At 42.8% G+C, this 21090-nt stretch overlaps 2 protein-coding genes across 2 annotated transcripts in view; both read right to left on the bottom strand.

Annotated features, from left to right (window-relative positions):
* LOC132328012 (tyrosine 3-monooxygenase-like) overlaps positions 1 to 16455 on the bottom strand; it is a 28653-nt gene extending 12198 nt beyond the window's left edge. Inside the window, exons 1-8 of the mRNA XM_059847801.1 lie at positions 16279 to 16455; positions 15223 to 15397; positions 13219 to 13307; positions 11077 to 11144; positions 9860 to 9910; positions 6148 to 6293; positions 1132 to 1267; positions 417 to 486 (exon numbers count right to left, since the gene is read on the bottom strand). Coding sequence (XP_059703784.1) covers positions 417 to 486; positions 1132 to 1267; positions 6148 to 6293; positions 9860 to 9910; positions 11077 to 11144; positions 13219 to 13307; positions 15223 to 15397; positions 16279 to 16455 — 912 coding nt within the window. The remainder of the gene's footprint in view (positions 1 to 416; positions 487 to 1131; positions 1268 to 6147; positions 6294 to 9859; positions 9911 to 11076; positions 11145 to 13218; positions 13308 to 15222; positions 15398 to 16278) is intronic.
* A 2429-nt stretch (positions 16456 to 18884) lies between these two features.
* Positions 18885 to 21090, bottom strand: part of PAH (phenylalanine hydroxylase) — a 35196-nt gene continuing 32990 nt past the window's right edge. The window contains exon 13 of the mRNA XM_059845834.1: positions 18885 to 21016. Within this exon, the coding sequence (XP_059701817.1) occupies positions 20973 to 21016 (44 nt within the window). The 3' untranslated portion in view covers positions 18885 to 20972. The remainder of the gene's footprint in view (positions 21017 to 21090) is intronic.

The following is a 21090-nucleotide window of genomic DNA, read 5'->3' as shown; positions in this document are numbered from 1 at the left end:
GTGATGGACACAATTAAAAGTCTCTTATGAGACAAGAATGTACATCCAGAGACAGAACCAGCTTGGAGGCTCAGCTGTGTAGGTTCATGTGGTGGAGAGGACAGGAAGCCAGGTCAGCAGAGCTCAGCCTCCAGCCCCACAGAGACATCCTTCTCCAGACTGACACAGCCCTCCCACAGAGAAGCCCCAGGAGCTCTGTCTGCCCTTCCTCTCACACTGTGTCTGTAGGGAGCACTGCTACCACTCCCTTGGAGGAAACATCTCCCAGGTGGCTGCTAGCCCACCAAGCCTGGAGGTCGTGACTCAGGCTCAATCCAGTCTTAGAACTGCATTGCATGGTGAGCTGCATGTATCTAAGGCACTCTGGCCTGCTATCCAGAGCAGCTGGTTAAAGGGCCAGCAGAAAATGTTCTTACCTGTGAGAACTGGGCAAACTCCTTGTCAGCCAGCATGGGAACATGACCCAACAACTCATGGCAGCAGTCTCTGAAAAATAAGTGACCTTCTTGTTTATTAAAGGCTTCCTTTCCTGCCCTTCACTGAACTCCCTGTGAAGGACTTTGGCCATCAGACCCCAAAAAGAGCTGGTGTGAGTGCTGCTCCACGGTGCCTGCCTCCACACCTGGCCTGGCTCTGCAAGGATCAGAGCATTCCCTCCTGTCACAGGCAGCCAGCTGCCCCCTGCCCCCTTGACTATTGTCTCCTTGGGATGGCATGGGCACTAACCTCCTATGTCACAACATCTTTGAAAGGTCCCTGTTTTGTCCCAGCGTACAACAAAAGCCTCTGTGTGAACTTGTAATTTCTCATGAAATGTAATTGCTCTTGTCTGGCCAGCACTTACTGGGAGAGTTTCACAGCAGGAAATCAAACCCCAGCAGATGGTAACTGAAGGCAGGATGAAAAGATTAAACCAGATATTCTTTAGTCTTTTCCTTCCCCAGACAACTTTGCAAAAGAGACAGAGAACCACACCCTCTCATGCATGACTTCCCCTTCTAACTCTCCAGCTACCAGTTTCTCAAATTGTTTTATTCTGTAGACTACTGGATGGAACTCCAGAGCCAGTCCCAAGAGAATGATCCCCAACACATTCAGAAGGATGGAATTATGTCAGGGCATCAAACTTACGGTTCTGGGGAATGCATGGGAGAGGAGAAATGCCTTGTGTACTGTGTGCACTGAAAGACTCGAAATGCCAGGCTGGCAAGGAAGTCACGAGCAGACAGCTGTCCTGCAGCTGGTCTCAGCTGGAAACCTGTTCTCTCTGCAAAGGGAAGGGACACCAAATTCAGCTGTTTCTAGGGTTAACTACACAGTAGGTTTACTTTATCAGGGATCCTTCCTGCTCTGTTGGAACAGTTCCCTCCACCAAGCATAGCAGGCACACCATGGCTTATCATGATTGATGTGCCCCTGTGCTGGTACAGGACCAGTTCCTGCAACATGGGATCACCTGTCCATCCATTCTGTGTGCAGTCACAGAGCAGTGTCACAAGGTGTGGGAGTGCTGCCCACCCCAGTGCACATTTTTGCACATATACACACAATTCTCTACTTTCCACACGACAGGGGTGCGTCTGAGGTCACACATGGTCCTTACAATCAAACAGAGAACAGAACCTGCACCTGGTGTGTTGGAAGCCTGGATGCTGAGAATTTTAAACTTTCTGTGCTGAAAGGCACAGAACCACAAGAGAACCCTGCATTTGACCTGTGGCTGTGGAGAAGACTTCCAAAATTGGTTAATGGCACTGGGATTACAGGTGTGTAGCTGGTTAGAAGTGTCTAATATCACAGGGTGGAAAACTTAGAGTTTAGTGGTTTAGAATATAGAAATAAATATGAAGCAAGGTGGAGGTTTTAGGACAGAGGCAAGTTGTTGTTCTTCACCTTCTTCTTCCTTCTTTTTCACAGATCTGGGTGATTTTCTCTAATTAGATGAAAGATGCCCGCATTGCGAGTTTTGGGTGATCATAATTAGGTTAGAAGCATAAATAATATAGATGTCAACTGTTTATTGGGTAATTAGGACTTAAATAGCCTTGAACAGGCACCATTTTAGAGCACTTTCTCGACTTGTTGGGGAGAACTCACACCTCGTGATTTTCTAATAGATAAGGATAATAAACTTCAGAGTGAGACTTCAAAAACAACATTTCCTGAGTATTATCCCCCTGCCCTTGGAACAAGAAAGAGCCTGAAATTCCAACACTGGTGTTTTTCTTTTTTTTTTCTTTCTTGGCTTTTTTTTACCACTATGTTTTTCTAGAACCCACTGCACAGCCTCCCAGTGATGTGACCATAGGTGTTTTGCTTTGCACATGTCCACAGAACAGGACACAGAAAGATGCTGCACTTTTGCACTGTGATTTCAGCTTGTACACCCAGTGTTACCCCAGAGCACCCTGCATTACTTTGAAAGGACTGTGAGAGATAACCAAAAAAATAACCAGTCTGGTGGCCAGTAGAACACACACTCTGCATTTCCATGGGAAACATGCTGGTGGTCTGCAAAGCTAAGAAAATTGAAAATCACCGCTTTCAAAGTGAGCCAATGATAATCTTTTTGAAGTCCTATATTCAAAATCTGTGTTTCATTCTCAGCTCCTGTAAATGACATCTTGTCTTCTTTAAAGCATAAAACTGCATTTGAAAAAAAATCAGATATTACTTTATTCTCAATTCTTCTTCTATATTCTATTGTGTTGTGAAGCCTATAACCTTTTTTTTTTCCTTTTTAAAACAAACAAAAAAATCCCACCCAGAAACCAAGCAGTTTACGAGATTTGTTTTGATTTGTTTTTTCGTGTTTCTTCCAGAATTTCTTGTCTTACTCTGTCAGGCTATTAGTACTTCTCCCATTACAAAACAAAACAAAACAACCAGAGAAAGAAAAAAAGGAAAAAAAAAATCAAAGAAGTGACAAAATACATGAAGAAATAGAGGAATGAGAGGACAGCAAGAAGGGCTTCTTCCTGGCATTGTGATGGACTAGGTGGTGGGCATTTGCCACAGATATCCTCTATTGCTCCACTCAATTCAAAGGTAATTAGTACAGAACTGCCTCAAAAATGAACAATTACAAAAAAAAAAAAATCCCTGAGGAGATTATGTATCTACCTTTGTCTATTTGCTGGTCCAGTCCAGAGGAATGTGAAAATTTCAGAATCTGGTAATCTTTGGGCTGAATTCAGAGTGAAAATTACATTAGCTGAAAAATATATTATATGAAAACCAATACCTTAGTAACTCAATTTTGGAAAGACTATGAAAGAGTCTAGGGAAATTTATATAGCTTTAGCATCCATGCTGGAGGAGAAGGAGGGAAAATGAAAATTACAGCTTGTGATCCCTGAGATGTCCTTTTAAATAGAGGCCAGTGAATCAGACAGTTTGCTGGTGGAACAGACTTGGCCAGCTGCCTTGAAGAGCCCTAGGAAAAAGTTATCTGCTGAAGGTAATATCTGCAAAACCTGAACTCCTAGTTCATGACTGCACAATAAAACCAGCAATCAGTCGAGAATTGGGGGTGTGGCTGGTCAGACCTGCTGCCCAAAGATCTGGGAAATCAAAGTGCATTGCAGAGAAGGTCTTGAGCAGTTGACCTAAAGTGATCTGCAAGGCTTAATTCTTGGCCTAAAAACTGGTGTATACAGGCAGCCTGTGCATTGCAGTGTGAGCTTGCTCGAGTTCACTGGCTGTAATTTCTTCCAGCTGTGGAGCACAATGACTGCCTAAATCCAAACATCTTTCCTAGAAAGAAAGATGTGCCTAGGTTCATCCAGTTAACCCTTTAGGGAAACGCTCACCATGTGTAAGCAATCACACTGTTAACTACTCAATTCCCTTTAACTGTGAAATATTTATGAAGTACAATTCATTTCTCTTCAAGCCAGCCTCACTAATAGCTAATAACAGACAGATCTCATACCAAATCAAAAGGAATTGCTCTCTTATGTTCACAGATACTGCTAAGTTAAAGAGAAGATGGAAGTTTATCTGGCTGTGTGGGCTGGTTTTAACATGATGACTTTCTTTCCAGGTTATCCCCCTCTCTCTGCCTCCCATTTATTATTTTCAAAGCTGTACAATGGGAGGTTCAGAATGGACATTCAGAAGCTTTTCTTTTCTGAGGAGGTGGTCAAACACTGGAACAGGCTCCCTAGAGAACTGGTCACTGCCCCAAGCCTGACAGCATTTGAGAGGAGTTTGGTCAATGCCCATAACAATATGCTTTAACTTTTGGTCAGATTTTAAACCTTGCAGATGCCTCTGACTCAGCCTGAGTTTGGGCCTTGCAATAATGTCAATCTTCATGCTATTCTAAAAATTATTCTGCATAGTGAAATGACCTTGTTAGAGGAAAGAGAGCCAAATCTTAATTGTGTCTAGCTGTTAACACAGCTCTTCTGAAAAAAATTTTGTTTCATTCATGCAAAATCTGTTGGCTAAAGTAACCCAATTTTAATCTACAGTTTAGTGAGGGTAGGACCAGTGGTCTCAAGAACTATGAACAGTTCTACATTTTCCTTAGCTGTCCATTTCAGAATGGAATAAAATGCCTCTGGAATGCTTGATACTCATTCCTAGGTAGTTTATACAATTAGCTTGTTGTAGACACCTTATGTTTATAGTAAATGATTTGAAACTCACTGAGAACAGCTTTCCAAACATTACTGGCAGTTTTTTTGGAGTTGCTGTTTAGTTTGTTTTGTTTATGGCACAGAGAATATTTAGAACCAGAGCCTGTAAAGGAAATGAGCACACTCCAGGCAATCAAATCCTGTCAAGTAACATGAGCAATGCAAATAGGATTATGGCAGCATAGTCTCACACTATCCTAAATTCTTCCACTTTGAAATCACCTGATACACTTGAAGGATATGAATATCTGTGATAATCAAGTCAGAATCACAATTCTTGGAGCTTCCTGCTGTCAGCTATTGTGTAAATTAAATGAGATCAACTATTTTAAGAGAAAAAAATATTTATCAGCCCAGTTATTATAAGAGGGAAGTAAGATGTGTGCTTGAATAGAAGTGAGAATGCATGAGAAAATACATAATGCCTACACAGAAAAATTCCTACAGCTGGGTGCAAGGGTGTTCATGGAAGATGCTTTTCACATGGCAACCCTCCCTTCCCTCACACTAAACATGCAATAAAAACCTTGTCATCTAACAGCTTAATCTTCATGAGAAATGCCAAAGTCTTAGAAAACCTTTCAGACACAGAAAGCTTATTCAAGCTAACTGGTATCCCCTACTCTTATATGGAGCAGGTCACTCGAGTTCCTGAGTATTGTATTTAAGTACAATTTATTTAAAGTTAAGCCATATTTTTTATTGTGTATTACATCATGGTGATAAGCTGTCCTCTCTCTGTCACATCTTTTCACTGAGGAGGAGGCTTTAAAGATCCCCTTTCTTTAGCAATTCTTGATAATCTGGTGGTTTACACAAAGCACCTGGCCTTGGGAATCCATGCAGCCTGTAGCCTCACAATGCAGGCCCCCTTACTCTCCTGCTCCTTGCTAACAGGTCAGCCTGGCAAGCCTGTGTGTCCTTTTCCTAAGGTGACCTCTTCATGCCTATATGGGCCAGCACCACAGCCTTTGTGCTCTCCTGTCAGCCCCAGGGCAGGCACCAAAAAGCTCAGTGTGACAAGTGGTGCTCCAGAGGCAGAAGGAAGCAGAGTTGTTTCAAGGCAGCTGCTGGCTGACTAGCAGGATCTCCTGGAAATCATCTTCTCTAGCACACATCCCCATCCTGCCTGGTGGATCAGGAAAAAAGTGTACTTGAGAGGTATGTACCTGTGCTTGTGTTTGGGTCTTACTATCAGCATGGCTATAGAACATAAAACAGAGCCAAACCCACAAAAAGGCACTGTGAAAGTCGTACTGAGCAGTGTCTGCTGTGACTGGAGCCCTGCTCGTGCAGGGATTAGCTGGGTAGTGCCTCACCAGCTGCTGCCACTCACAGAGCACAGACAAACTTCCAGCTGGGTCCCTCCACGTGCCTGGAATGAGTGCCCTGTGCTAGAGCTCATCAGCTCTGCTCACCAGCTTGTTTCCTAGGAAATGGTTTGTGGAGCATAAATACGTGCAGGGAACCCTAGAATAAACCATGGTTTATAATGGCTGACCTTTTAAAAATCTGGAGACATCCTGAAGCTGAGGGATGTTATCCTCTCTGTAGCCACAGTGCTTCTCCAGCTGCTGGAGAGCATCCAGGTACTGGGTACAGGCGTGAGTAGGGTAAAGGCTCCTCAGCTTCCTGTAGACTTCTCTCCTGAAAATCAAAAACTGGACAGAGTGAGACACCTCAATAAAGCAGTACTTACCTGTGCCATCCACAGATCCACAGAGAGAGATGTAAAGCCCCAGCAGAGGGGTCATGGTCTAAAAATCTGAGCTCAGGACATCTCGTGCTTGAAAGCTGATCCTGGTTGGATGCAGCAAACCATAAGGGCTTTCACTTAACCTTCAGAAGGTGTCCTTTAATATTACAGGACTCTAATAATGAAGCAGAAGTGTTTCTTGATTAGGCACCTTCTTGCTGAGTGTGTTGGAGGCACCAGGGAAATCCCAGGAAGAGAGCTGACTCTGGGATACTCTGTCACCCAGTTTAGGAAAGGAATGAATCAGGTATTCCCCTCCTTTCTGTGTTTGGGTACAACTTGAAATGCTGGTCCCCCTCTTCCACCCTGAAGCCTAGCCTAGATTTGCCTCTTAAAAGCCTCGAGGAAAAGCACCTTTTCTGATACTGAAGGGTAGTATCTGCACAGGTGAAGAGGTTTGTGTTTTTGCAGTTCAAAGTGCCTGTCATGGGCTATGTATTTGAAAGAAATGCCAGGTTCTTGAAGTATGTATCCCACTATACAAAAAGAGACCAGCTGAAAATAATATATGTAACCTGATTTGGGCACAGGCTTTAAGCTTCTCACAAACTTGATGGTACTTGGATTTAGAGTTGTGGTTTGGAATATATTTAGCTGTTGCAAAATAAGCAAGTAGTAATGGGATGGCAAAGAACCTTATAGAAATGGTTATTTTTGTTCAGACACGGCCCTAGGGTCTCAACAACTTTATAAACATTGTTTTATGAAAATTGAGATCATTCTTGGAAATGCTGGGTACGGGAAATGACCTTTTGTTGGTTTTGTAATTTTTTTTTAAACCATTATTATTGTTATTATTATTATTATTATTATTATTATTCTCCTTTTTGTGATGCTATTGTTGCTATGGAGGTGATAGCCAGTCCGTGGTAATGGCTCTTTATTTGCACAAATGTCTTACGCAGTGTGGGAGTAATAATGAACCAGAATGAAGCGGGGGAGGAAAACCTTAGGAGGAAAAAAAGTTGAAAGAACAGAGGGAAACAGTGGCTGCTGTCACTATTGCAAAAGCCACAGGAGACTGGGCCATTTCCATGGAGGAATTAGGAAAAAATGAGGAGGACTAGAGTTCAAGTGTTGCCCTGGCTTATTTCCTCATAGAATACTACTGGCTGCAGTGGGGCTGTGTGGGATTTGAACCAGTGCAGGGTTCATGCCCAGACTGGAGTCTAGAGAGAGCAGCCTTGTTTACACTTGTGCACATATGGTCTCTTTTATCAAAGTGTCATTCTGCTGTGTGTCCAAACATTGGCTACCACAGAAATGCAGGCAGTCCCAGGGACCAGGGATGAATTACCCAAAGCTAAGTGCTCCTCTAAGACAATAGTCCAAGTAAACTCTCCAAAGTCAAGAGAGGAGCATGTATGAAAGAAGTGCTGGAAGCAAACTTAATGAAACACTCTAGAAAGGGGCATCCTAACAAAAGATGGAGCCAGATGCTTGAAAGACTAAAGATAATAACCTAATTTTATATAAATTTCCTTGTTTTTTAGAGGAAAAAAAAAGTGGCACTATTCAGCTTCATTATGAAGATGTGACAGGTGCATCCCCATAATTTTCTCCTGAATTCTCCGTTTTTCTTACACAGCTTTTACCCATATGGCATTTCTGACTGCTTAGTTTCAGGGCCTTCCAAGAAGTTGCTTTGAAAACCAAAGCCCAGATCATCTGTACCCTCTGTTTTCTGAAAGTCCTATTTCTTCGCTGGCTTGGTTTTCGTTTTTATAACCACGTTGCTACAAACTGAAGGCATCCAGCAGCTCCTCAGAGTGACACCAAGGGAATTTAGTTTGTGCTACAAATTTCCCCCGCAATTGCACAGCCCAATTAAGCTGTGCTGTAATGCAGCTGACCTCAGGGCACAGCCTCAGGGGGCTGTGATAACAACTGGGAAGGCTAATTTTGGAAAACAGCTTTACATAACAGGACAACCTGGGTTGCTGGGGTTGGCTGTTTAAGGAAATGAGCAGATACTCCTTTAAAAGTCTATTCTGTTGCCACAATGGGTCTAATTCGAGGTGGAGAAGAGCTGGAATGACGAAGGTTGGCAATAAAAGAGAAAAACAGGAAAGAACACAAAATTAAATTTTCTTAAATACGACATTCCCACACGCCATCCCATGCCAAGATTGTTGGCTGGTGGTAGTAATCATGAGCATGACACTGACCATCAATCTTTGACTATTGAAAGATGCTATAAAAACCTATTTGAGCTTAATAAAAGCATGTCCTCCTGGATGAGCTGGATGCAAGGTTTTTATGTGGTTGTGGCTTTCTGTGGCAAAGTAGATTTTACTTAAAATAAAGTATTGAAAGAGATGGGATGCCAGAGAGGTTCTGGCATGAGACATCTGGTTCTATGGATTTAAGTCCTGGCATTGGAATAAACTTTGCATGTGATTTAGGGAAAATTACTCAAGTTTTAGGGTTTTCAGTTGCACAGTTAGAAAATGTGGTCTTCATTCTTCTTTCTCCCACCTTTAGTCCTTCTTTCCATTTAAATTTCTGAACACTCTCTCTTATGTGCACATGTGGCACCTTGCACAATCCCAGGACTCTGCTCTTGCTTGAGACTCTTGGACAATTAATGCTTTGTAGATCACACAAATGTGGAATTACTGCTGCTTACTGATATATCTTAAAGTTAGTGGCAGCTAGTAGAAACAGAGGGTTTTGAAATAAGAGCTCTGCTCTCTTTCAAATTTGCTACATATTTCACATAGTGTTTAAAAATGTGCTTTTAATTGAATATTTTGGCTAATTCATTGGTTATGTTTTGGACTCTTTTTTTTTTTTTTTTTTTTTGAGTGGCAGACCTTCAGGAGAAACAAAGCCCCAGTGAAGAAATGCTGCACCCTTGTAACAGTAACTTACTATAATTTCATATGATATCTATATGCTATCTAAGGCCCTTTTACAGTGTAAATACTGTATATTGGAAAGGTATTTCAAAATTTCCTCTACCTTCAGTTTGGAAAATGATGCATATTCATATTAAAAGCAATGAATACTTGAAGAAGAACAAGCAAGGCTCCTCTGTCCTGTGAATATTGAATTAGCCATGTCTTCTGAGTGAATTTCTGTCCTGTGAGTGGGCACTTTCTCCTGGTAACAAGTTTGAAAATGTGATATTTCTGCCAGCACCATAACTATGGTGAATTGGAGGTCTGTCAGAAGAAGTTATTCTATAGGGCCCAGATGTTTTCTGGCTTATGAAATCCTGATGGGATCTGCAGGCAAGGAGTTAGTCAGGAAAATGCCTTTTGCTCTAGAAAGTGACCAGCCCTGAGAATGGCTTTCTGCAAAGCAAATGACCAAAAGATGACATTTAACCAAAGAGCAAAATGTGAGGTGGATGAAGAACACTTTAAAAAGGTTTTAGCTGTGTCACCTTGCCAGTCTTTCCTGGGACTGCTAAGGAATGGCCCAGCAGTGGGAGCACAGGTACCAAACTCACCAAGTTGCTGTTTCCTGTGCAGTGTACTCAATGTGAGGTAAAGGGTCTCCTCTGTAAAGAAGAGAAGAAATATGACATGTTTTAAGATTTCAAGTTCAGTTTCCAAGAATTTTTTTTTGCCTGCACCATGAGTTTTTGCCATAATGAAAACAGAAACAGCGAAATAGTAAATAATGAACCATCCATTTGTCTTGGGCAGCTCTAATGTGGGTGTTCTCTCTTCTGTTACAATGTGAGGAGGAAGCAGAGGGATATGTGAGAAAGGGAGCTGTGTTCTGGTTCACAGATGGAACTAGAGACCTCCAGGCTTGCCATCACCTCTGCTGAAGGCAATCTAGCAAGCAAAACACAGTGTGTGTGCCTGGAGGAGCCCTCCCTGGAGGATGGGATCAGCTCAGCACCATCACAGAGAAGCTTTCAGAAACCCATGAGCAGAGAGCTGCTCAGAGAGCTAACCCACTGTGTGGTTAGCACTGATCCTCTGATGGGTGGTCTTTTCTCCTCTTCCTCACTGTAGCTTCTTCTGCAGCTCTGAGTCAGTTCAGTGCTGGTTTTGGGCTGCTCTGACACTTGGTGGAAGAGAGAAAACTGTACTCAGAAGTCTCACAAGACTTCACCCGTTCTTGGACAGCATGAGGCTGATAATCCACAACCAGTTGTACCTATACCTTTGATTAACTCTATTAGAAGGCAGTGTAGCTCTGGTGAAGCTCTACATATAAAGGTAGAAACATTTTCCATCACTTTCATGAGAACTGAGAACTTTTCATGTTTTTAGGTAGTTAGTCTGCATAGACAGAAACATTTAAAAAAGCAAATAAGAAAATTAGTAAATCACTTTCCACCACCAGAAATATGTTTGTAAATATTGTTTCTTAAATTTTCTTGAAAAACATTAGTCTCAGCTCAGGACCAAGTCCTAAAAGGAACTTGAAAATTGAAATAAAAGGTCATATTGCAATCACTTCTGCTAAAACAAAATCCAGCACTGGATTGGGATATGTGAATGCAATCTTAAGATTTTTGTCTTAAAATGTATTTGCTGTGTCATCACAAAAGTCTATTTCATATGGAGTAAAAGCTTTGGTGGGTGAATTTTGTTGTCTCAAAAGTGGCCCCACTGATCCATGGGCAAAGGATGACATCTCTGCCATGTCTTGGACATGCAGTCTGACAGTGTGGGCCACTGCACTTTCCCTCAGCAGCTTTGTACTTACGCTCTGTAGTTCAGGGCCAGGTCAGCAAAGAACGCCCTCCGCTTGCTGTACTCCAGGTCAGAGTATCCCTGGGATAGACAATCATTTGGAAAAAAAGGTTTACATCATGAGAGATCTGTGGGCATAAGTAGAAATCATCAGAACCACCACTGGGGCTGTGGGAAGTGCAGGCTCCCCCCCCCCAGTTCTCACTGCCCATTTATTACTACGTTGTGATAAAGACAGACTCAGTGGTATCTGTTTAAAGGGGAAGTTTACCTGCTGAATACCAGCATTTTCTTTCTGCTCCTTCTGTGTTTACCAGAATTAAAACTTCAAGCAGTCTTTGCCAGATACTGAATATGCATGCAGACATGGAACCACATTCCTTTTAATTTTACATCATCCATACTAGGAATTAAAACTTAAATCTGGGACTGTGTGCTAATATAATACATAAAACAGTGTTGACCAGCATTACTGTACAAATATTTATTATTCTGAAATATTCAGCAGTTACTGGAACCACTTTGTGTGCTGCAAGCCAAATCTGTCCCTTAGGTTTATTCACATAATTTTTAGTGTAGCAATACTACCAGTAACCCTGCAGGTAATGAGTTTTGTATGCATGAACCTGAGGAAAGGGCTGGATCCTGAGAGCACATTTTTTGTCATGTGTTGTGGATAATATGTTCACTCAGGTGCTTGTCAGTGGCTGTAACAAGTCCATGCAAAGCACACAAAGAGCTGTTGGGCCAGACTCACGCAGATGCTGTGCCATCCCAGCTTTGTCCCTGTGTCCCTGTACCCACCCTCTGGGCAGCAGGAGCCTCCCTGGGGGACCTGCAGCCAGTGACAGGGCAGCCCAGAAATTGGTCTCACAGTGATGTCAGTTTGATTGTTTTGGCCAGTAAAGAACAAACTGAGGGTGTGGAGAGAAACAACCCAAACTGTCCATTTGGTAGGAAATGTATAGGCAAAATCTTTGCTGAGCTCCCTGTACATCAGCTTCTTTTGTGCTTTCCTCCAGCCTCTCCACTTTTGAGCCCTGGTAAATCAGCCCCACACTGTGCTCTCTCCTGCCACAGACAAGTGATGTTCAGTGCCTGAGCTAACTTGTTTTCAACTGGTTAGGTATTTCTAAATTGCACTACATTCTGCAATTTAGATTTATCCCCACTCAATACTTCAGTAACTCAGCACCACTGCTGCTTTCTCTCAGCCTCTTCAGTGCTCACACCTTCTATTTGGCAAAGGATGAGGGGAGCTTAGTCCAGTTCAAAGAATTCCCTATGTGTGTTCATTTATCTAATGAGAAGCAGCCTAAGAGCTAGCTCAGGAAAATTACAAACACTTGGACATCCAGAAAGAAATAAGGAACAATGAAAGATGTCCTGGTTAAGGAGAACATGAAGCTCTCCTACAGCATTATAGTGAATGTGTGATTCTCAAAAATAGAAGATAGACTTATAGACTTGGAAAATTCCACTTTGTATTACACAGGACTGTACACAGCTCACAACAAAACCTGCTGTAGGTTAATGAAAGGGACTAAACAGAATTCAGACATGCAGAGAAGAGAATGACAAAAACTTCCTGGTAGATTCTGTTGACACACACCTACATCTTCACTACATTTCTCAGTGCAAAGTAACTCTTCTTTTTGTCCTTTCCATGGATTGCTTCTATGTGATGCTTGACAGAATAAAATGCTTCTGTGATCTGACTTGTCAAGTGACAAAATGGCCTTTTGGGGTCCCTTTTGTGTCTGTGCCTAACTCACATCTCATCTGCACTAAAGCTGGGAAACTCTGATGAGAAATCAGTGTTAGATTGTTTGTTTGTTTGTTCCCAGTGCTTTGCCTTACTGTCATCACTAGAGCAGGACTCTACAGTGCATTTTTCTTTCCCTCTCCTAGGGTTTGTGCTTAGGGTGTGGCTGAGAGGGCACACATAAAGCTGCTACAGCAAAACCCTTTTTGTGGTCCATTCCTGCAGGGACACAAGCAGTCCCTAATTCCACTGAAGTTGAGCTTTTTCCTGCCCCTGTGGTTTTTTCCCTTCTTTCATGAGTATTTCTTTACTCCTGAAGTTCGCCTTGTAACAATCTCCCTACAGAGAGCTTCTCTTTTAAAAATGAAATCACAGTAATGTTAAACTCACAGGGTGACCATGGTCCAAGCTGGGGTCATATTTAGTCATCAGATGGTGACACTTGTCCAGATCTTGGATTTTTCTGGGGAACCAGGACACTGGAGAGAAAGCAGAAAGAGGTAAATGAGAAAGAATCAAATGAATTTTGGAGCAAAAATAAAAGCTGTGCTGAAGATTAAAAACGTTCTTTTCATCAATATCTAAGAATTTTCATATCTGCATGTTACCATAATTGTCATACATCTCAATAGTTGACTTGCTTCCTGACCAAACTGGCAGATTGGATGAAAAATTATCTGAAATTAACTTGCTGTGATAACCTCTTTTAGTTTTAATTAGTAGAAACAATTTTTAAAGGCAAAAATATTTTTTAGATCAAATGTGATTTTTGTTTTACTCAGGACAACAAACTTATCTCTACATTCTGGATTTAAGAATATATTTTGATCTTGTCTAAAAAGCAGTCTTACATTTTCATGCCTTTAGAAGTTAGGCAATATTTTAAAAAGAAAACATGATATTTATAAAATTTCTGGAAACCAAAGAGGTGAAGAATCTTCAAGTTTTTTTTCTTCTGGCTCATTATTTTTTCCAGCAACATTATTCTTTAGCTATATTTCTAAACAGCTTCCTTCTCATGAAGTGGGAAGGTTTTCCAGTGACTAAAATAAAAATAAAATGTGATAATTTTATTTTAAATGCCAGCATTTATGAGAAATTAATTTTAAAAAAGAATTGCTGGAAAAACACAAAGTTGATATTGCTTTCTGAGCTCAGACTGATGCTGTAATCAGACTTTCTGTGTTACAGCTCAGAAAGGTCCATTTGGGGTCACCTTAATCTCATACTGGACAAGACTTCAAACATCTCTCTATTGAATGGTAAATTTAACTGTTGCTGTATTATATTAGATCCAAGAACATCAAATTTAGAGAAGTACAAATCTAAAAATACCAAGGGATGTTGGGGAAATTATGTCATTTTCATGCATTACAACCAATTCTGTGATAAGTAGGAAGAAATACCAGTCTGACAGGTGCCCTATATGCACCCAGAACTTTTTTCTGAGCTCTGTCTGTGCTGTACCAGTGGTTCTGCATGCAAGGCACCTTTCCTGCCATCTGTTTCCATATCCCCTCAAAACCTGTACCTGACCACAGCTGCCCCAGTGTGTTTCCATACACATCTTGCCTGTTCCCTCCAGAAAAAAACATAAACACACCCTCTTTTAACAGTCCCTAGCTTTTATTGTAGTTCTGAGTCCTGGCACCTCTGAAACCTCTCAAATCCCAAGGAAATCCTACAGAAATTCTTCTCCAGCTCCAAAACCTTCTTTGGCTTTCCAGTTTCCCTGATATCAGTGGTGCCCTTTTCATATGCCCAGAGATCCTGAGAGCAGCTTGATGAGGGCTGCCTCTCATGTTAGCCTGACAGAGAATTTCAAACAACACCCAAAGGTGCCCAAACAGGACTGTGTAAGTTAAAAGTGCTCTGGGAATATCTGTCTGGCCTTGTCCAGAGAGGGGAACCCCACAGCAATTCTGTACTCAGAGAGCTCAGTCTGTGAGCTGGACCCTCAGCCTTCTCAGCTGTCATCCTCAGGATTGTTTTAAAGGTGTCTAACAGCTGTATTCATCCATTCTTGCCTGCAAACAGGAAAAATACCCATCTGCCTCTGTCTTTGTCTAGAAGCAATCAGTTCTCTGCACAGCTTTCAGCACAAAATCTTCCCGTCATTGAGGAGTTTCTAGTTTCTCCTCAGCTTTTTTGTTCTGCTGTTCTATCCTTCCCTTCTCCCTCTTTGCTGGAACATTTCTCACCTCAGTTCCACTGGCTATGATGAAGTGCCTCTCTTTCTGCACCAATGGCAATGGACAGCAGCCATGCAGAGACAAATAATGAAAGCACTCTCACTGGCTTTCCAGACAAATTGAATTATTATTATGAAGCTGAAGCTAAAACTAAAAAAGTTACTCCAAAAGGACTGCACTAAGAGATGCATACATTTCTTACCTTTGTCTTCTCTGCTGGTTTCCACATCCTTTGCTACTCTCTTTAAGGAGGTGACAAGGATACCAACATCAGCACTGTGAACTTCACATTCAACAAAAATGTCAAGATCATCCATGGAGTTCTTGGGCTTTTTGGCTTGACGGGTTTCAAAGTGATAGATTTGAGTTTCAAACATCTGCAAGAGCCAAGTGTTTGTATGATGAAGCTCTTCCAAAGACTGAAAATCCAGGTAAGTCTGGATGCATTTCTACAGTGTCTTTAAAAGGTGACTAGAAGAGGTATTAATTAGAAGTACATGTTAAGCAATGAAGTCCAATAACATTCTGGTTTACAAAGTGCTAAAGTACAGACAGAGCTAAAGATTAACACTACAGAATTGGGGAGAGAAAGAAGGAGATGAAAGATGAGATACTGTTGACTGTAGAATTTCATCTGTGCGGAAATAGTAAATGGGTAACTTAAAACCCTGCCAGAATGAAAGCAGATCTATTGATGTATAATAGCACCATAATCATTATATAATTGGGAGAAATAAGTAACAAGCACAATACTTTTCTTTAGAGTTATTCATTTTCCCAGATAAGAGTGAGCACCTGGTGGGGGTACTTCCAGCGTACAGACTACATAATGCCTGCGTGGTTCACAGCTCTTATAGTCTTTGTATCTCCTGCCAAATATGCAGAGAAAATTCACAGGCTTCTAACATCCCCTCAGTCTGAGTGCTTGAAATGCTGGCCACCACAACTGCTAGAAAGAAACAACTGATTGGTATCTGCTCTAAACAGCCCTTGCATGAAATGGTGATTTTTCTAAAAGACTGTGCCCAGATGCTTCCTCCCTCCAGAGCTCTCTCCCTCTTCACCATGAGGGCAGCCCACCTCTCTGACAGCTGGAGGAAAACCAGGGCAGGGGGAAAGGGGGAAGGCAGCATGAGGTGTAAGTCAGGCAAGGGAGCAAGAGAAGGGTGAGAGGGGAAGAGGTGCAGACAGCGAGACATGGAGGCAGTAGAGACAGAAGAGAGGGCTCAGCAAAGGAAGGGGATATTGAGGTCTGTACCTCAAAGACTTTGGCTGCCTTAGAGAGCTCAATCTTCCTCACGTTGTAGAGCGTGAGGGTCAGGATGAGAGGCGCTCTGTCATCCTCCCTGTTGGAGTCCAGTGTGCCTCGGCTGTTCAATGACTGTATGCCACACATCTCCTTCTCCTTGTTGGCCTCTTCTTTTGGGCCTGACATCCCCACCAAATCAGTCTTCATTGGGAGATAGGGGAGTGGATCGCAACAGCCAGATATTGAGTGGAAACTGCCTGAGGGCGCGGGGGCAACGGCAGGGGGAATTGGTGGGACTGGAGATGCAGTGTGTGGTGAGCTCAGAGCTGCCAGGAGCAGGGACACGAGCTGGCTGCTGTGTGTAAGCTGTGGGGACATTTATGTTGGCCGTGCCAGACACATCAAGGGAAGCCGCCTGCGTAGGATGTGCGCAAGAGCCAAGATGGCCCTCCTCCCCCAGGGGACTTCAAAGTGCAGTCCTCCTGCCCTGTTTGAAGGTGTCTGCAAGCTATTCAGCCCTGGATGGGGGTTCCTTTGTGGAGAGGCAATCAATTAGCCTGAGGTCCATTTACATCTCCCAGTCTGGACTGACCTGCACAGTGTCTGAGACTGCCCTTCATCCCCACTCGGTCTCGCCCCACTGGGACTCTCTCTGTATTGTCTGTATCCCCAGTGAACCAATGGGCTCTTCTCCCAAATCATAGCCCATTCTGGCTGTTGTCTCCTCTGCACAGACACAATTCTGGGAGTACCAGAGAGATTTCAGCCAGAGTCAGAATCCATTGCCTACTTCTGAGCTTTTCCTTCCCACAGAATCTGAACCTTATCCTATCTTGCAGTGGAGTGCTGCCCCCAGGCTACATTCCTGCCTTGCAACTTGTTTCTGTCACCATTTTATCTCCAGTGAAATGGGCTCTCAAAAAGACCAGGGTCACATCTTTCTTGTGGGTGGCAGCATATGTTCCAGGGGGGTTTAGCTCTGCTCCTAAAGGACAGGGCAGGCACATCTTCCCTTCCCTTCCACTTGACATCAAAACAATTATTTCTGGATATGAGCACCCATACCTTCATACCTCAAGTTACAGTGTGCCAGAGCCCCTGTGAAGGTCATCCTGCAGGTCCAGAGATAAGACCTCTGGCCTCTCTTTGCAGATGGAGTCATTTCTTATGCGCCCCTTGGCTTATCCTGGCTCAGCCACACCCCTAAGTGTTATTGTGCTCTTACTTCTTCCCTGGCCAAGAAAGATAAACAAAATTTTGTTCTCTAGAGATCCTGACAGCACCACATCTTCCCTTGGGTCAAGACAGAGCACTGGGAAGGTCTTGATTTCCTCATCTCTTTCCCTGCTGACAGACAAACCCAAGGGGAATTTCGCGGCTCTGTGCCCAGGAGGGAGGTCTCAGCATCCTGGGGAATGTTGGCTCTTCCAGACTTCAGGCACAGTGGGCTTTGCAGGGTGTGGTGAGTGCCAGCCTGGGAAGAGAGGTGTCCAGCCATGCCCAGCCTGGACCCAGGGGCCATGGGGTAGGCCAGTGTCTGCCATGCCAACCTGCCCCTGATGCAGAACCCTTCCTTCATGCACCCTGCAGCACCCTCCAGGCCTGGCCTGTGTCCCAGGTGACTCCAGGAGGGCAAGGGGGCACCCTCAGAAGTGGTTGAAAGGCAGCTGCAACTGAATTAGTTGGCTGGAGAAATAGGCTTTAATGGGCTTTTTCCCAGTCCCACGTTCCCCCAGCAGGGGTGGCAAGGTTTGGCACAGGAGAAGAAGGCCACATCTGATCACCACAAACAACCTGCCCTTTTTTTATCTGGTACCATTTCAGGTATCTTTATCCTGTATGAGCAGAGGGCCACTCATTTGAGATGGATGCAGCATTAATATTTTTACTTTATTTAGGTTAATTTAGATGGTTGCATCTGAACACCAAAATGTCTTCTCTGACAGCTGCCAGCACTGTCTGAAGCAGCAGAGGGAGGTTCAAAAATGATGCATTCCTGTGGACTGCTCCTATGCTTAATCCCTTTTTCAACAATTTCTGCATTTTTTGGGGATTAAAATGTCCCTTCTCCAAGGCTGCTGTCAGATGTAGGCATCTTAAGACACCCAGTATGGACTGGTGTCCCTCCATCCCAGTCATTGACTTGGGCTAAGGTCACTGTAAAGGAAAGGGCCTCACAAAAAGCTTTTTTGATTGCCTGAAACTGAGCTGGAGATGAGGACACCAAAAATGTGATCACAGTGGAATAGAAGTGAGGAAGATTACCTTGGGGTAAAAGATTAGCTTGGGGTAGGTTAGTCAGAGTAGCACCCAAAGACTTTGGAGTATGCAAATGGAGAGGAAGCTGGGCTTGGTTGTGCATTTCTAATGGCACACATCAGGAAGTCTCATAATCTTGGCTGGATGAGTGACAGTCAACCAGCCCAAGAGAGCCTTCTTCTGTTCTGGGGAGCACCTCAGATGGGCATTACCTCCTGCTTGAGTATTTAATTCTGGTTGACTTGGATGCTTACCATACAAGGAGGATTTACACTGGTCTGATAATGCAAAAAGCATTTTCCTACACAGCTGGATCTTTCTTTTGGCATGGAAATAAGAGGTCACCCATTAAAGAATACTATTTAAAATGTGATTTATTTGTAGTATTTAAAGTACTTAGGTACAAGATTATTTGTTCTGCAAGAAAATCTACTTTCCATACATTTCCTCTGCTTTTAAAATGCTGAACATTGAATTTTTTCTCATCTGTCTTGCTGAGCAGCCATGTTATGCTTCTTTGGCTGGAGCTATTGCTCATTTAAACCTGAATTAAGGGACAGAGAATCAGACATGTGGCATCAATATTCTCTAACTATTCCACTTGTACATAAAAGAAAATCATGAATCCTGAGCTCTCAATATCACTATAGAACTACTGCTGCTGTCATTCAAGCCAGAAGCAGAGGAGCTTGGAAAGCTGTCTGAGGATTAGTTTGAAAGACTTCACCCTTGGGATGAAATTGCCTCTTTGTAGTATACAGTTACCTCATGGGTCCTATTATATGAAGAGAAAAAAATATGAGCTACTTTCACACTGAAAATACATGTCAAGTGGGATTGAAAGATCTAGAGAGACATTGTGATGAGAAAAAAATGAATAAAAAGATACTGAGATAAAAAAGGTTACTTCAAAGCACCAAAATGATACCATTTTGCATAAATATATGTCTATTGAAAAGGATTCCAGCTGGTATCCTTAAATTAATGTCATTACCTACCATATATGTAATGAAAAGAACTGTACTTTCTATCTTCCTAAAGGAGGACGCTTACATTAAAGCCATATTGATTTTCAAACTGTTAATACAAAATTAGTACTATCACAGGTATGAGACTCGTGGGCTTTCAAATCCCTCTCCATCTTTCAATCTTCTGACAGAAATGTGACCCCTGAGCTATGTTAGTGTCATGATGCACTATTGCTTCAAGCTGGAAATGCAGCTCAGCTTTGCTTTGCTCCATTCTGCTCCAATGTTCCAATGCTGAGTTCCCTCCTTCAACCAGGGAGCTACAGGGAGGCATTATACCATGTGGACCAGTCCAAGAGGGCACTTAGCTGATTGAGTGAAATTTATTGGATAAATACAGAAAGAGCTTCCTGAACAGCAAAACTCTTCTCTCTCCACGCTCAGCCACTGAGTTAAGCTGGAGCCGCCTTTGGTTCCATTTGCTGACACAGTTGAGATATACTCCAGGAAAAATAAAATTGCTTTCAACAAAAAAACCAAACCAAACCAAACCAAAACCAAAAAAACCCAATAAACCAAAACCAACCAAAAAACAACACCAAAAAAAAACCCAAACAAAAACACCAAAAGGAGATTAAAGCTCAGATGGGCAGCGGAGATACAAAAAAGGTGTCGTTACTTAGGACCTGTCTTGGAAGATAACATGTTTGGGTTTGAATGCAGTTAGACTGGGGCACAGCTGAGCCATGCCTTCCCTGGCTTTGGTGGAGTCTCTAGCCACAGGCACAGTGAGTTAGGAGTTGCAAGGCTCTGGGTCTTCAGCTGCATTGTAACAGGCACTCTGCATTTCCAAGGTGCTGGTATCCACCTCCTAGGTTGTGAGACCAGAAAGTTAAAAGACACCTCTCAGGGAAGGACACACACACAAAAAATGTACCTTCACACAACAGCCATCCACTGTGAGTAGCTGAGTATGCCTGTTAAGAGAAATCTCCCCTTGTACCCTTACAGATCTCCCTGTATCTCCTGAAAGGTGTGGAGGTCCAGATCCATGGGAACCTTGGACAACTGGGAGGCACAGAGTGCAGAGTGACTGTGAGAGAAGGCAGGGTGGGTCACTCTGGTCATCATTGACATCCCATCCCTGGTCCCAGAGCTCACAGGTGCAGCAGATTATGCTCTACATGGTGAAGATCTCCTTCTGCTAACCTTTGGCACAAAACATACACAGACTTCCCCCAGGTTCCCAGGAATAAGGTAATTTTTATACATTAGTGAGAAAAAAATGGATTAGTGTCTGAAGGCCAGAAGAGTTGAGGGTAACCTATAGATGTCTGTTTCTCTGCTAATCTCTACTGATTAAGATATATAACATAATTATTGATGCAGTTCACTGGAAGATAACAGACTGAGGCTAGATCAAGACTGGCACTTGCACATGACAGCTTCTAGTCACTAGCAAGTTACAGCAAATCTTCATTTGATCTTCTGGAGGGCATTGCAAAGGATCCCAATCTCACCTGCAAAGGAAATAATCAGAGCAGTTAATTCCAGAACTAGCCCATTTCTAACACTCCTGTATGATTTTGCCCTT

Source organism: Haemorhous mexicanus, chromosome 5 (assembly GCF_027477595.1).
Source record: "Haemorhous mexicanus isolate bHaeMex1 chromosome 5, bHaeMex1.pri, whole genome shotgun sequence".
Lineage (NCBI taxonomy): Eukaryota > Metazoa > Chordata > Aves > Passeriformes > Fringillidae > Haemorhous > Haemorhous mexicanus.
The sequence above is the reverse complement of the archived record's forward strand: the minus strand, read 5'-3'. Positions and strand labels throughout refer to the sequence as shown.